The sequence below is a fragment of the Bombus pascuorum genome, chromosome 9 (genome assembly GCF_905332965.1).
Source record: "Bombus pascuorum chromosome 9, iyBomPasc1.1, whole genome shotgun sequence".
NCBI lineage: Eukaryota > Metazoa > Arthropoda > Insecta > Hymenoptera > Apidae > Bombus > Bombus pascuorum.
Genome location: NC_083496.1, coordinates 4,162,929 through 4,174,107, shown reverse-complemented (window position 1 = coordinate 4,174,107; position 11,179 = coordinate 4,162,929). Strand labels below are relative to the sequence as shown.

Here is an 11,179-nt window from a genome sequence, read left to right as displayed (position 1 = left end):
CATATGGATGCGATATGACACGAGAACGCAGAAAAAGAGCGGTAACGATAGACGAATGTTTGACGATTAACCGATACGTTTCAGTCGCTCGAAAATGTTCGTACTAATAACGCGTAACTTGATCGAAAAAATTGAACCCCTTGATCTACAACGTCGAGTTAGACTCGTGGTACGTCCTTCGGGTCAAACACGAAAAACACGTGCGAGAAACGTGGTGCGCCCTTCGGGCCAATCGTAAACAACACGAGCATGAAACGTATGTTCTTCGGGCTACATACAGGCGACAAACACTTTTTTTTAGGGCAAGGGGTTAAAACGTTCTTTTGTTACAGCGGAGCGACCACTAACGATGAGCAGGTTAAACCACGCAGTCTACGTTTCACTTGGAGTATGAAAACTACGAGTAGTCGAGATCCGAACGAAATCATGTCCGAAATTCGAAAGGTATTACAATGGATCGTATATCCTTAAAATATCCTTTTAATGTTTTTGTTCGTGTGCCTCGTGGAAACTCTGATATTTCTCGAATTTCGAATATCGTAACGACGAGTATAAAGGATTTACTAATGTGTGTCGATCGATTGTCTAGGTGTTGGACGCCAATAAGTGTCAGTACGAGCAACGCGAAAGGTTCCTGCTACTGTGCGCACATGGAGACGCGGCTACAGATAGCCAAGTACAGTGGGAAATAGAAGTCTGTAAACTGCCACGACTTTCTCTGAACGGTGTACGGTTCAAACGGATCTCAGGCACATCGATCGGCTTCAAAAACATTGCTAGCAAAATAGCGAACGAACTCAAGCTGTGACTGCCGACAACAGGCGCTCTATCCACTCGCGCCAACCCATAACGCTCTCGTGATCGATGATGCAGATTCACGGTTACCGACGACTTTCAGTTTTCCTTCTTCTGGGACTTCAACCTCGTCGACGATACCGATAGCGATACCGATACCGATACCGACACCGATACCGATACCGATGCCGATGCCGATGCCGATGCCGATACCGATACCGATACCGATACCGATGCCGATGCCGACGCCGACACCGACGCCGACACCGACGCCGATACCGACGCCGATGCCGATGCCGATACCGACGCCGATGCCGATGCCGATGCCGATGCCGATGCCGATGCCGATGCCGATGCCGATACCGATACCGATGGCGACGCCGATACCGATACCGATTCCGATACGGATACCGACACTGACACCGACATCAACGTCCATACCGATACCAATACCGATATTGATTCCGATTCTGATTGCAGTTCTGGTTCCGGTTCTAACCCTCGTTCCGAAATCAATAACCGAGAAATATTCGTTTGAACGATTGCCCGAATTTTGTCCCAGTCGAACAACGAAAGTAACGTCGGCCGAATCAAACTCTCACACTGATCATCGATTACCGATCGTCGATCATCGATCTATCAACGCGTTACGTCGTCGTCCTGCTATTTACTCGGAAGCCTCGAAGATACTGTGATCCGTGACCGTTGAACGCGCGCGTATTCAAATACTCCCGAGTGCCAAAACGAAATGAAACAATCGGTTCTTCGTGAAATCGTTACTGCACGCGGACCGATACAATGACAGGAAGATTGGGAGGAGTGCGAGGAGAATGGAGTGTTGCCGATCGGACAACGATGAACGAAAGAATCCAATGGCCACGGAAATGGGAAAAGAGACGAGGCGAAAGGAAGAAGGGAAAAGGAGAACAGAAATGTCGAATTATCATCGAACGCTACGATCGCGGTAACACGATTTTGACGTTCTTTTCGTTGGTATACAAAGGATAGTTCCTGACAACCTCGATACCTCGAAGGTATCGTACGCATCGTCGTATCGATCGTTCGAGACATGCTCGATCATGCACACGTCATATAGGAACGGTCGCCGTCACGTTAGAACTTGAAACGCTACGCGTTTACAGTATTATATATTGAGAGTTATTTTATCGATGTTACAACACTGTTTCCGGTGAAACTAAAAAATTGTCGTTTTGCGTAACTCAGGCCAATCTTATATTCGGTTACATTCTACTTTTTTAGAATTACACTCGAGCTTTCTTTATTCTCGAATTTCTTTTCTCTTGCCGCTAAATCGTCAGGGACGAAACTTGTTAATGGGAAACGTATTACGTTCTATGTAAACTGTGCCTAACGACGCGTATCGATAGAATTGACAAACTGTCTTCTCTGCGAACAAAGTAGGGAACAAGGGGATAAAAAACCGCATTTTTCGGAGAAAAACGAATGTTCTAGAGCGAGACGTTCGATCGAGCGCGCATTGTGCAGAACATCTACTACGTCGTGAATCTTTCTTTTCGCAACGTTCACTTTTCGAATTGTTTTATATGTGAAGAGCACTTAAGAAGACAAGCGGTCTCTTTGTACATAATCGATCAAACTATTCGAGTAATCTGTAAAGGAATACGTAGACTTTTACTCGTAACAAAAGCATCTTTACACAATTGTCATTCGTTGAAGGTTGAAAGAAATTCAACCATTTCGAAATATTACGCGAATGTATCGACACGTCCGCGCCCAACCATTTATCCTTTCAAATATTTTTACAACACCTTACTTTTTTATCTATATCGTAAGTTTAAAAACTATGCAACATTGTAGGCATCAGCCAAATTAATTAATTAACGCGTTATTATTACTATTACTATTATTATTATTATTATTATTATTATAATTATTATTATTATTATTATTGTTATTATACATATTTTTATTTTTATTTTTATCAATAATGTACCAATAATATTACGACACAATGTTAAACGTGTCGAAACAAGATAGAGAAAGAGGAGCTACTAATTATCGTAACTTAAGGATTATTATTGATCGAATCCACTCGTATATATCTCGCGCGAGTAACGATGCAAGTAAGTACTTTGCTCCGAAGCGATTCCGGGATATACCTAGCAAATATGCACGCGCGCACGACATCGTCGATAACGAGATCTGTTATTTCTACGAAGGATACTATGTAAGATTATATTTAAGTATTGTAATTGGCTATATACTATTACGCTATTTAACCTTTTATTCGCAGATGTATTCGCGGTTGAATGAACTTAAATTAGGAATTATTGTAAATGTAGAGGCGTCTAGAGAGACTTGGTGTATATACATAATATAATATACGAAGGTACTAAATTAACCAAATAAATGAAGCCTCATACACTATGAATGCAAATAAGAAATTTAAAAAACGGCGAAAAAAGGGAAGGAAAAAGAGAGAAAGGAATAGCGGAGCGGAAAGAGGAAGGAAGAGGAGGAGGAGGAGGCAAGGGAAAGAAGAAAGAACAAGAAGAATAATGCAAACAAAGCAAGGAGAACGAAAGAGAGAAAGTTCGAGACTCGAGTATCGCGCGATCTTTTTGTATTTGCCTAAGATTGATCGTCTACATTACACAGCAGGCAATGACTAATTTATTTAAATAAATACAAAACTCGAATGATTTTTTCACGTTTCTAACACGCGTTAAAAAAAATCACACGAACGTGCCTCCAAACGTCGAGCAAAATCTTCGTTTTCGATTCGATGGAAACTCTTCATTGTTCAGCGCATGTTTCTCCGGTGCATGGTTCTTTCGAGTCGCCGGAAACGACCGATAACGACCAAGTATTATTATCAACGATCTGTGACAATGTCGTTCTCGCGTTCGTAGAACGAATTCGCGAAAACTCAGTTTTCGATCTACGATTAACTACTGTGCGTATAGCGTTTAAGTGTAACTTCATCGATATCTTTTCCTTTTATGACCCAAATAAGTTGCAAGCAAATCGTCTTTCGACTAGTCTTCGATGAAGCTTCGTATTTTGAAGTGTTATTCGTATCGAGAGGCTCGATACGAATAATTATGCTATGTCAGACACGATTTTCGACGAATGATATGTAATACAGCGAACGGAAGATCCTTGCGACACAAGTCGAATCGCTGCCCGAATTACCGATCCGTAAACTCTCCCTTTGTCGATTCCTTTACGTATAAAAAAGAAAAGAAAGCAAGAGAAAAGAAATGGACGTGGAAGCAAAAGGAACAGATAAGAAGGAAGGAAGGAAGGAGGAGATGTTTGAAGCAACGGCAGACATGGAAAAGTAGGGGAGGAAGTAGTAAACGAAAAAAAAAGGGAAAAAAAAGAATGTAGAATCTGTTCGCAATGATCACGCGTGTCAATGAAACAGCACTGTGTATAATTCCAGATGCAATCGTCGTTGTGCAAAAAAGACACGATACTGTAGAAAACTGTATCTTTACCATAGCAATTATGAATTAATGTTACAAAATAAGATCCTTCGGTAGCGTTAATGATATATCCCTGTAAGATGCAAGTAGGCGCGAAAACGGTATTCCACTGTAACGAAATAAATACACGTTCGTTCGTTCGTTCGCGCGTTCGTGCGTTCGTGCGTTTGTACGTTCGTGCGTTCGTGCGTTCGTGCGTTCGTGCGTTCGTTCATTCGCTCGCTCGCTCGCCGCTCGCCATTCGCTTGCTTCGTCAAATAAATATGTAAATTGATGATCGATGCTTAAAGAGAAGAACTCGAGTTTAAGAGAAATACTAGTGGACAAGTAAATCGTAAGATGGAAAAGCTGAACGGATGACACACCAGCGCAGCGATTCGAAACGGCGAGCGCATGGTTCGCTCGTGTCGCGCGTTTACCCTCATCGCGCCGCACCGCGAAACAAAAAGCTTTTGTGATTTTTCTATTATGTAAGTAGTAAAACGATAGAGGGAGAAACGAATACCGAATCTGATCCGGTCCGATCCGGTTCGATTCGATTTGATTTGGTTTGATTCGATACGGTTCGGTTCGGTTCGTCATCCATCCAGTGACATCACTTCGCCCTGCACGCACACATATATACACACACCTACACAACACACGGACAAACATATGCGACATACACGTAACAATTTGTAGATAGGTACGTACATACAGCTTTGCTAAGTGTTTTCTGGTGATCGGTATTTAGCCAACAAAATGTAGCAGAAACATTTATAATAAAATGGTAACACACATTGTTTCCCAATTCCTTTCGAAATTGTACACGCGCAACAGGGTAAACGTTCTATCCTTTTAAACAATTTTTTAACATGCCATAATGTTCTGTGATACGATCGCTCGAACAAGAATGCTAAAAAATGCAAATGGAAAACATAATCCAAGACAAAATTGAAAAACACGTCAATATATATTTCTTTATTTTTATTTATAAATCCGCGTTTTCATTACGAATATCCAAAACCTCGACTTTCTACAAAAATATGTAAGACACTTGTTTCCTGTTCACTGATGTAAAAGGAGAAATGTTAAACAATATATGACTCGAGGCAAAACAGAACATTTCATTTGTCAGAGAATAATATCTATTTCTCACGAACATTTCTCAGAATCGTCATGGAATCCTAATACCGTAACGTATCCTGTAATGCTCTCCGATAATATTTTCACGATATTTCTGGTTTTTTCTTCTAACTTTATCTGTTCAAGAGTTAAGGTAGATGGATAGATACGAATGAATTTTTCAAAAGTTTCATATTATTTAAGATAATTCCATGCGATTTTTACTTTAATGTAATTCTTTTAATTACATTAGTCTTGAAATAGAACAACGTCTGTCGTCGAGCTATTCGAATCTAATTTCATAAATAATTAAACTAGAGCTTTTTCTCGTCGCTATTTTGTCGCCACTTGTCTGTTTGTTCCGTGGCTGAATGAAACACTAGTAACAATTTTTTAAGTGAACTCACAATGACGATACGCGCTTGCGGTTTCGTTGTATTTCGACGTATTCAAGGAAAAATCGAATATCTTCTAATGCAAGTATCTTACGGCACGCATCATTGGACCCCACCGAAAGGTTTATAATATAATCTTTCGTTCGTTTACTCGTTGTTTCAACACCTAACCTTTTAGAAAGCAACAGAGTCGACTATAGGAAACAACGGTACCGTTTCTACGTTATTATGCATGCGATAGATTCCTATATTTTGTGTGCAGGTCATGTCGATCCTGGTGAATCAGACATGGAAGCCGCGCTACGCGAAACAGAAGAAGAAGCGGGCCTATTGGTTAATGATTTAAATATTTTCGAAAGCGTGAAGGAAGAACAAAATTACGAAGCAAATAGAAAACCAAAAACTGTCATTTATTGGTTAGCAGAATTATTAGATCCTGAGAAACCGATTCGATTGTCACACGAACATCAAGCATTTAAATGGCTTCCACTGGAAGAAGCTTGTTCCGTTGCAAAGTATAAAGAAATGCAAAATACATTGAGAAATTTTAACGACTATATATTAAAAAATCTCTCTTAAATAGTAATTATAGAGTTTTTACAAATCCTGATGCTATTGTTAAAATTATTATCTTTTCTTTCAAAATGATACATATACGTATAAGATCTTCCCCATAATCTCGTTTGTAAGTTAACGGTAGCCATGGCGTTCGCAAATTTTTTTTTTATATATTTCCTTATGTATATAATCCAATTAAAGATAGTGTATTGAAATTTGTTTCTATCGTTTCGTTATCGGTTCCCAATGAATTGTTAACATTTAGCTTAAACATGGTTTTAATTCAATCATTTGTTCGAGTAATCGAATTCGATTTTTCGTGAGACTTCACGCTTTAATGTTGGTACGTATCACGTCTATATACTTACTTACTTATATGTCAACTGGTATCAATTTATTAACGCATCGTCACGCTTCACGTTCTTTTTATTTCTAACTCGTAGAACATAACCTTATTATTTCGATTGGAGCATCTCGTGAATAATAACAAATATGATTAATCCACTTCAAAGGTTATTTTCTTTCTTAAAGTATTGGTACTTTAGATACATGCTTGTTACGGAGTTATACATGGTTGAAGAATGGGAAAGAAACTTCATCAGTATCCTTTTAAAAATCTACACAAAAGTATACACGAAACTTTATCAGTGAAAATTTACTCGATCACGATATTATAACGTGTAAGTCTATATATTTCAAGGATGTTAACAAAGTATCGTGATGAAACATTTGAAAATTAATATGATATTCCTATATTATATACAGATATATTTCTGATCACGTTGTTCTTTTTCTTTTTCTGGTTTAATTGTAAAATAATGCTGCCTATTATACAATACGCATTACACTCAAAAGAAATATTGTCTTAATTCACTGTGTTTATTGTAACACAATTATACTACGTTGTGTTTTGACTAAAGTAAAAAGAAATTATAACTTATAGTTAATATTGCATGTTAAACCAATAGTAAATTTCTACATTCAAAGTTATGTGTTAATCTGTTAAGTTATTTTAATAAATTAAATTAATCTAATTAACGTTTTACTTCACAAATTAAATTAATTTAATTTATCATATAAATAAATGTGTCTTTATATATCCAAGACCATGTGTGTTATATGTATAGTAAAATGTTAAGCATTCGTTCTTTCTATATGTAATAAAATATTGGCATTTTTCAAAGTGTAATATGATTGCTGATAATTACTCTGTCAAGGTCAAAGATAATTATATACATCTAGAACATATTCTTGTTATTTTCTGTATTTAGTAACAGCAAACATCAACACAGACAGTTTTTCAATACAACTATCATTTCATATTATACATAGACAGAGCAAGAGAATCAAACTTTTTGAAAAATAAAAGTCAACAGGTATATGCTGATATAAAGCACCACAATGGTATTGGATTTCAGATATTTTTAATTCTTTTTAACCATAATTAAAATAATGTATAAACCAAATTATATTTCAAATGAATATCGGTTAAATTAAATTACAAATAAATGTTAAAAAAAGACACGATAAGAAAGATTTCAATACTAAATTACATAAAACTTATAATATGCAATATTTTTCAAACTGCTATTTTAATATATTTACATGTTACTGTTTTTTTTCTTTTTTCTTATTTTTCAATTAACATATAGATGTATTTATGATGCAAATGTAAGAGATCATGATAAAATGAAAAACGACAACTACTATGTCAATTATACTAATGTTTCGTTTTATGTTGAATATGCGTATGATTTGTTTGCTAATATGTATTGTGATCTTTCTATTAAGCGCAAAGTTTAACATTGTAATATTATAAATAAGGAAGTAGTAGTTCCAAATCGGCCGTTTTGCAAACTCTTAAATTAATTATCCGAAATATTTGCGATCATGGAGATACATATCGAACAAATGTAATTATAATCGGAAATATATAATATATTACAACGTGAAGAAAACAAAGGACGGATACTACCAGAAAAAATGAAATAGCTTTTTTCAGTTTTATAACATTCACAAAAAATTAATTATAGCTTTTATATATATATATATATAATTATAATATATATATATATAATTATAATATAATATATATATATATATATATACCCGTGCAGTGATATTAATTCTGCTATTATATATAAGACATATATCACTGTAATAAAGTGATAGATGCGAATGCAAAATCAATAAAATAATGCCTGACAAACTCTATTAAATATGAATACAGAGATTTATATTAAAGGTAAATATGATATGGATCTTCCATCTGATTGTAAATCATTCTCAGTATCTAATCGCCTAACTCGTACTCTTTGCTTGTAGTGATACTCCTTGAGATAACTCTTAAGCGTCTTTGGCAATTGTAACTTATTTATACCATCATATGTCGTCCGTGTAGTAATTACTGCTCGACATAAGTGTTGTAAAGGAAAAGCAAAATTTCGATGAAATGGTATTGTAAGCATAGGTTCAAAGAACATAGAACACGATGGATGCTTATAATGCTCGATTAAACCGCACACCTGGAAAGAGTATATATTACATCGTATACCTCTATTTACATGTACTTTTTCTTCTACTTATATTTTTAAAAATGCAATTATATTCCATACCGTTTCTGAAGCATAAACTCCCGGATCGTGCGAATCAAAACTAAATTTATGATTCCATTGTTCGATTCGGGCATGCAGAGATCGTCCGTATTTTCGAAAACTAACGGAAAAAATAAATTCTTCCTGGGCCGAGTCACGTAACAAGAATGTACCTTCTTGCTTGCCCTCTAATAAACGTTCAGCTTCGTATCGATCCATTTTACCCCAATAAAAAGAACAAGCCGTAATTGATCTAAGATCTGGCACAAGACAGTGAACATAATCAACCTGTGAAGATATATACAAATACTGGTTAATAATCACCAACCTAATTCAAATCAATTATTCCTTCTTTTCCGGTAAAAGTTAATCAACCTACCTGCGTATGCGCTGGCCTCTCAATATTTGGAATTAACGTAAAGTCGATTTGTGATAACGCTGTCAAAGCAGCAGCTTGTATACCGGCATGCGCTTGGAACAAAGCTGCCAAACTGTCTACTGTTATTCCATTTGGATGTACTTGAATTGTCGAAGGATAATTAGGTTTATAACCCGGAGGAGGTTCGACTCCCTCCTCCATTTCTCGTGCACGTTGTAGTCGTGCTCTTTTGTCACAATCCTGTAATGCAGGCTATTAAGTACCGTGTTTAATACACAAGTTTATTACAGATGCAATAAGACATACTTCCATTGGAAATTCTTCTGGATTGAATCTTGAAAGGTCGATCACAGGACTGGGAGGAAGCGGTCGTAGTACTGGACTTTGAGGAGCAGACCGACTATTAAATATAACACCAGCTCCCATAGGGTGTTCTTCGGTTCTTCTATAACCAGTGCAAACACAATCTAAACTATTATTTCCTTGACCAGGAATAATATCTGTACTTTTAGAATTTTTATTCTTAGCACAGTTAAATTTTAATACCCAGCTACTTCGCTTCTTTTTTGAAGATAAAATATGAGTACACGCTGGACTTTGATCCTTATTACGCTGTTTACCTAATGATATTAAATTTCATATCAATTTATAAAACTAATTAATAAAATCCACAACAAACATATAAACATGAGAAAGACAAAAAATATATTTTTTACCTTTTCGTTTTCCAAATGATAATGTTTTAGAACATCTTCTTAAAGGAGGATTTATAGGACTATCTTCAGAACTACTACTAGTATTACTACCCCCAGAACTACTACAACACGCTTCCTGTTGATTAAAACATATTTCCTTATTAACATTTCCATTATCATAAATCTTTTTCGAATCCTGTGTCTCGATTGGTTGACTGTATAAAGTTTCAAATTTAGAATTATGATTATCTAGGTCTAAATTTAAATTATCATTATCCAAACTCCCATCTGTCTTGCATTCTTCATGAAGAATCAAACTTAAATTCAATAAATTTTCTATATCATCTTGATTCATCATTTCTAATTGCGTTGGCTGGGCAACATTAGCACATGTTTCGGAAGACTGCCTTTCACCATCCATTTTAAAAAATTCCCTGAGACTAGCGAAATGCTGTCCCATTATTGAATGGATTGACAGGCATCTTATTGCCCTCAAAAGTATTTCATTTCCATTTCTCCTCTACAGAAATGTTATTAACACTTTTATGTTATACAATATCATTGTATTATTATATCAGATAAATTTGCCAATCGATTCAATCGAAGGAGGTCTCGATTATCTACAACAAAGTATACTATTTTAAAATCAAATAAAATAGAAGACTATCTTGTTCTAAAATACTGCAAGTAATTGTTATTTCCCTGTAAAACAATTATTTATTCTTTTTAAAGTAAAATGATATCAATTTTTAACAAAAAGAGACTTATTTAATACAAACATAAATTTCATCTACTTTAGATATGAATTTTAATTGCATATACATATTTACCAGCAATATAAAAATCCTACAGCATAATATCTTCACAAAGGCTATAGAAAAGGATTATTCAGACGTTCATAATGAACATTTCTTAATGGCAGCTAGTTGAAACACGTCCAGACAGGTTTCGACAAGATATCCCTCTTCAATTTAGGCACGTGTGTCGACAAATATTTTTAGTCTTCACCAGAGTACATATTTCACAATACAATTGAAGACATATCTTAAAATATAACACACTTCTTTCTCAATTAATGTAATGAAATGAGTAAATTCATCAAAACATCACCTAATGTATAGTTGTCAGCCATTTTCCCCAACTGATTCTCCCTTGTGCATCATTGGTAATATACAAACTAGATAGC

The 11,179-nt window shown here is 35.7% G+C and overlaps 3 protein-coding genes and 1 long non-coding RNA gene across 22 annotated transcripts in view; 3 read left to right on the top strand and 1 right to left on the bottom strand.

Annotated features, from left to right (window-relative positions):
* LOC132910871 (serine/threonine-protein kinase MARK2-like) overlaps window positions 1-5,047 on the top strand; it is a 53,158-nt gene extending 48,111 nt beyond the window's left edge. For all 18 annotated transcript variants that reach the window (XM_060966994.1, XM_060966995.1, XM_060966992.1 and 15 more), the window contains 2 exons: window positions 333-444; window positions 590-5,047. In XM_060966994.1, the coding sequence (XP_060822977.1) occupies window positions 333-444; window positions 590-808 (331 nt within the window). In that variant the 3' untranslated portion in view covers window positions 809-5,047. The remainder of the gene's footprint in view (window positions 1-332; window positions 445-589) is intronic.
* Window positions 5,048-5,726: 679 nt separating this feature from the next.
* Window positions 5,727-7,355, top strand: LOC132910889 (bis(5'-nucleosyl)-tetraphosphatase [asymmetrical]). Its single transcript, XM_060967035.1, has 3 exons — window positions 5,727-5,889; window positions 6,030-6,926; window positions 7,091-7,355. Exons 1-2 carry the CDS (start codon window positions 5,781-5,783, stop codon window positions 6,344-6,346), a joined length of 426 nt encoding a protein of 141 aa, XP_060823018.1. The 5' UTR covers window positions 5,727-5,780; the 3' UTR covers window positions 6,347-6,926; window positions 7,091-7,355.
* Window positions 7,356-8,430: 1,075 nt separating this feature from the next.
* LOC132910865 (uncharacterized) lies at window positions 8,431-9,984 on the top strand. 2 transcript variants are annotated; one of them, XR_009658868.1, is made up of 3 exons: window positions 8,431-8,570; window positions 8,651-8,859; window positions 9,286-9,984. It is a non-coding gene; the product is annotated as an uncharacterized LOC132910865 (long non-coding RNA). The 2 variants fall into 2 exon arrangements; XR_009658867.1 differs by lacking the exon at window positions 9,286-9,984 and having other exon boundaries at window positions 8,651-9,257.
* LOC132910859 (suppressor of cytokine signaling 5) lies at window positions 8,521-11,112 on the bottom strand. Its single transcript, XM_060966955.1, has 6 exons — window positions 10,824-11,112; window positions 10,015-10,613; window positions 9,605-9,918; window positions 9,299-9,538; window positions 8,941-9,207; window positions 8,521-8,850 (listed from the first exon to the last, which is right to left on the bottom strand). The coding sequence occupies exons 2-6, from the start codon at window positions 10,451-10,453 to the stop codon at window positions 8,560-8,562; spliced, it is 1,551 nt and encodes a 516-aa protein (XP_060822938.1). The 5' UTR covers window positions 10,454-10,613; window positions 10,824-11,112; the 3' UTR covers window positions 8,521-8,559.
* Window positions 11,113-11,179: the final 67 nt, after the last annotated feature.

What these genes read in the sequence shown, in the direction of transcription:
- LOC132910889 (XM_060967035.1), top strand. Translation starts at nt 5,781, where the DNA reads ATGACGATACGCGCTTGCGGTTTCGTTGTATTTCGACGTATTCAAGGA. An exon ending in TCATTGGACCCCACCGAAAG is followed by an intron (nt 5,890 to 6,029) that starts GTTTATAATATA and finishes TTTTGTGTGCAG; the next exon opens with GTCATGTCGATCCTGGTGAA.
- LOC132910859 (XM_060966955.1), bottom strand. Translation starts at nt 10,453, where the DNA reads ATGGGACAGCATTTCGCTAGTCTCAGGGAATTTTTTAAAATGGATGGT. An exon ending in CAGAAGAATTTCCAATGGAA is followed by an intron (nt 9,539 to 9,604) that starts GTATGTCTTATT and finishes CCTGCATTACAG; the next exon opens with GATTGTGACAAAAGAGCACG. An exon ending in GAGTTTATGCTTCAGAAACG is followed by an intron (nt 8,851 to 8,940) that starts GTATGGAATATA and finishes TACTCTTTCCAG; the next exon opens with GTGTGCGGTTTAATCGAGCA.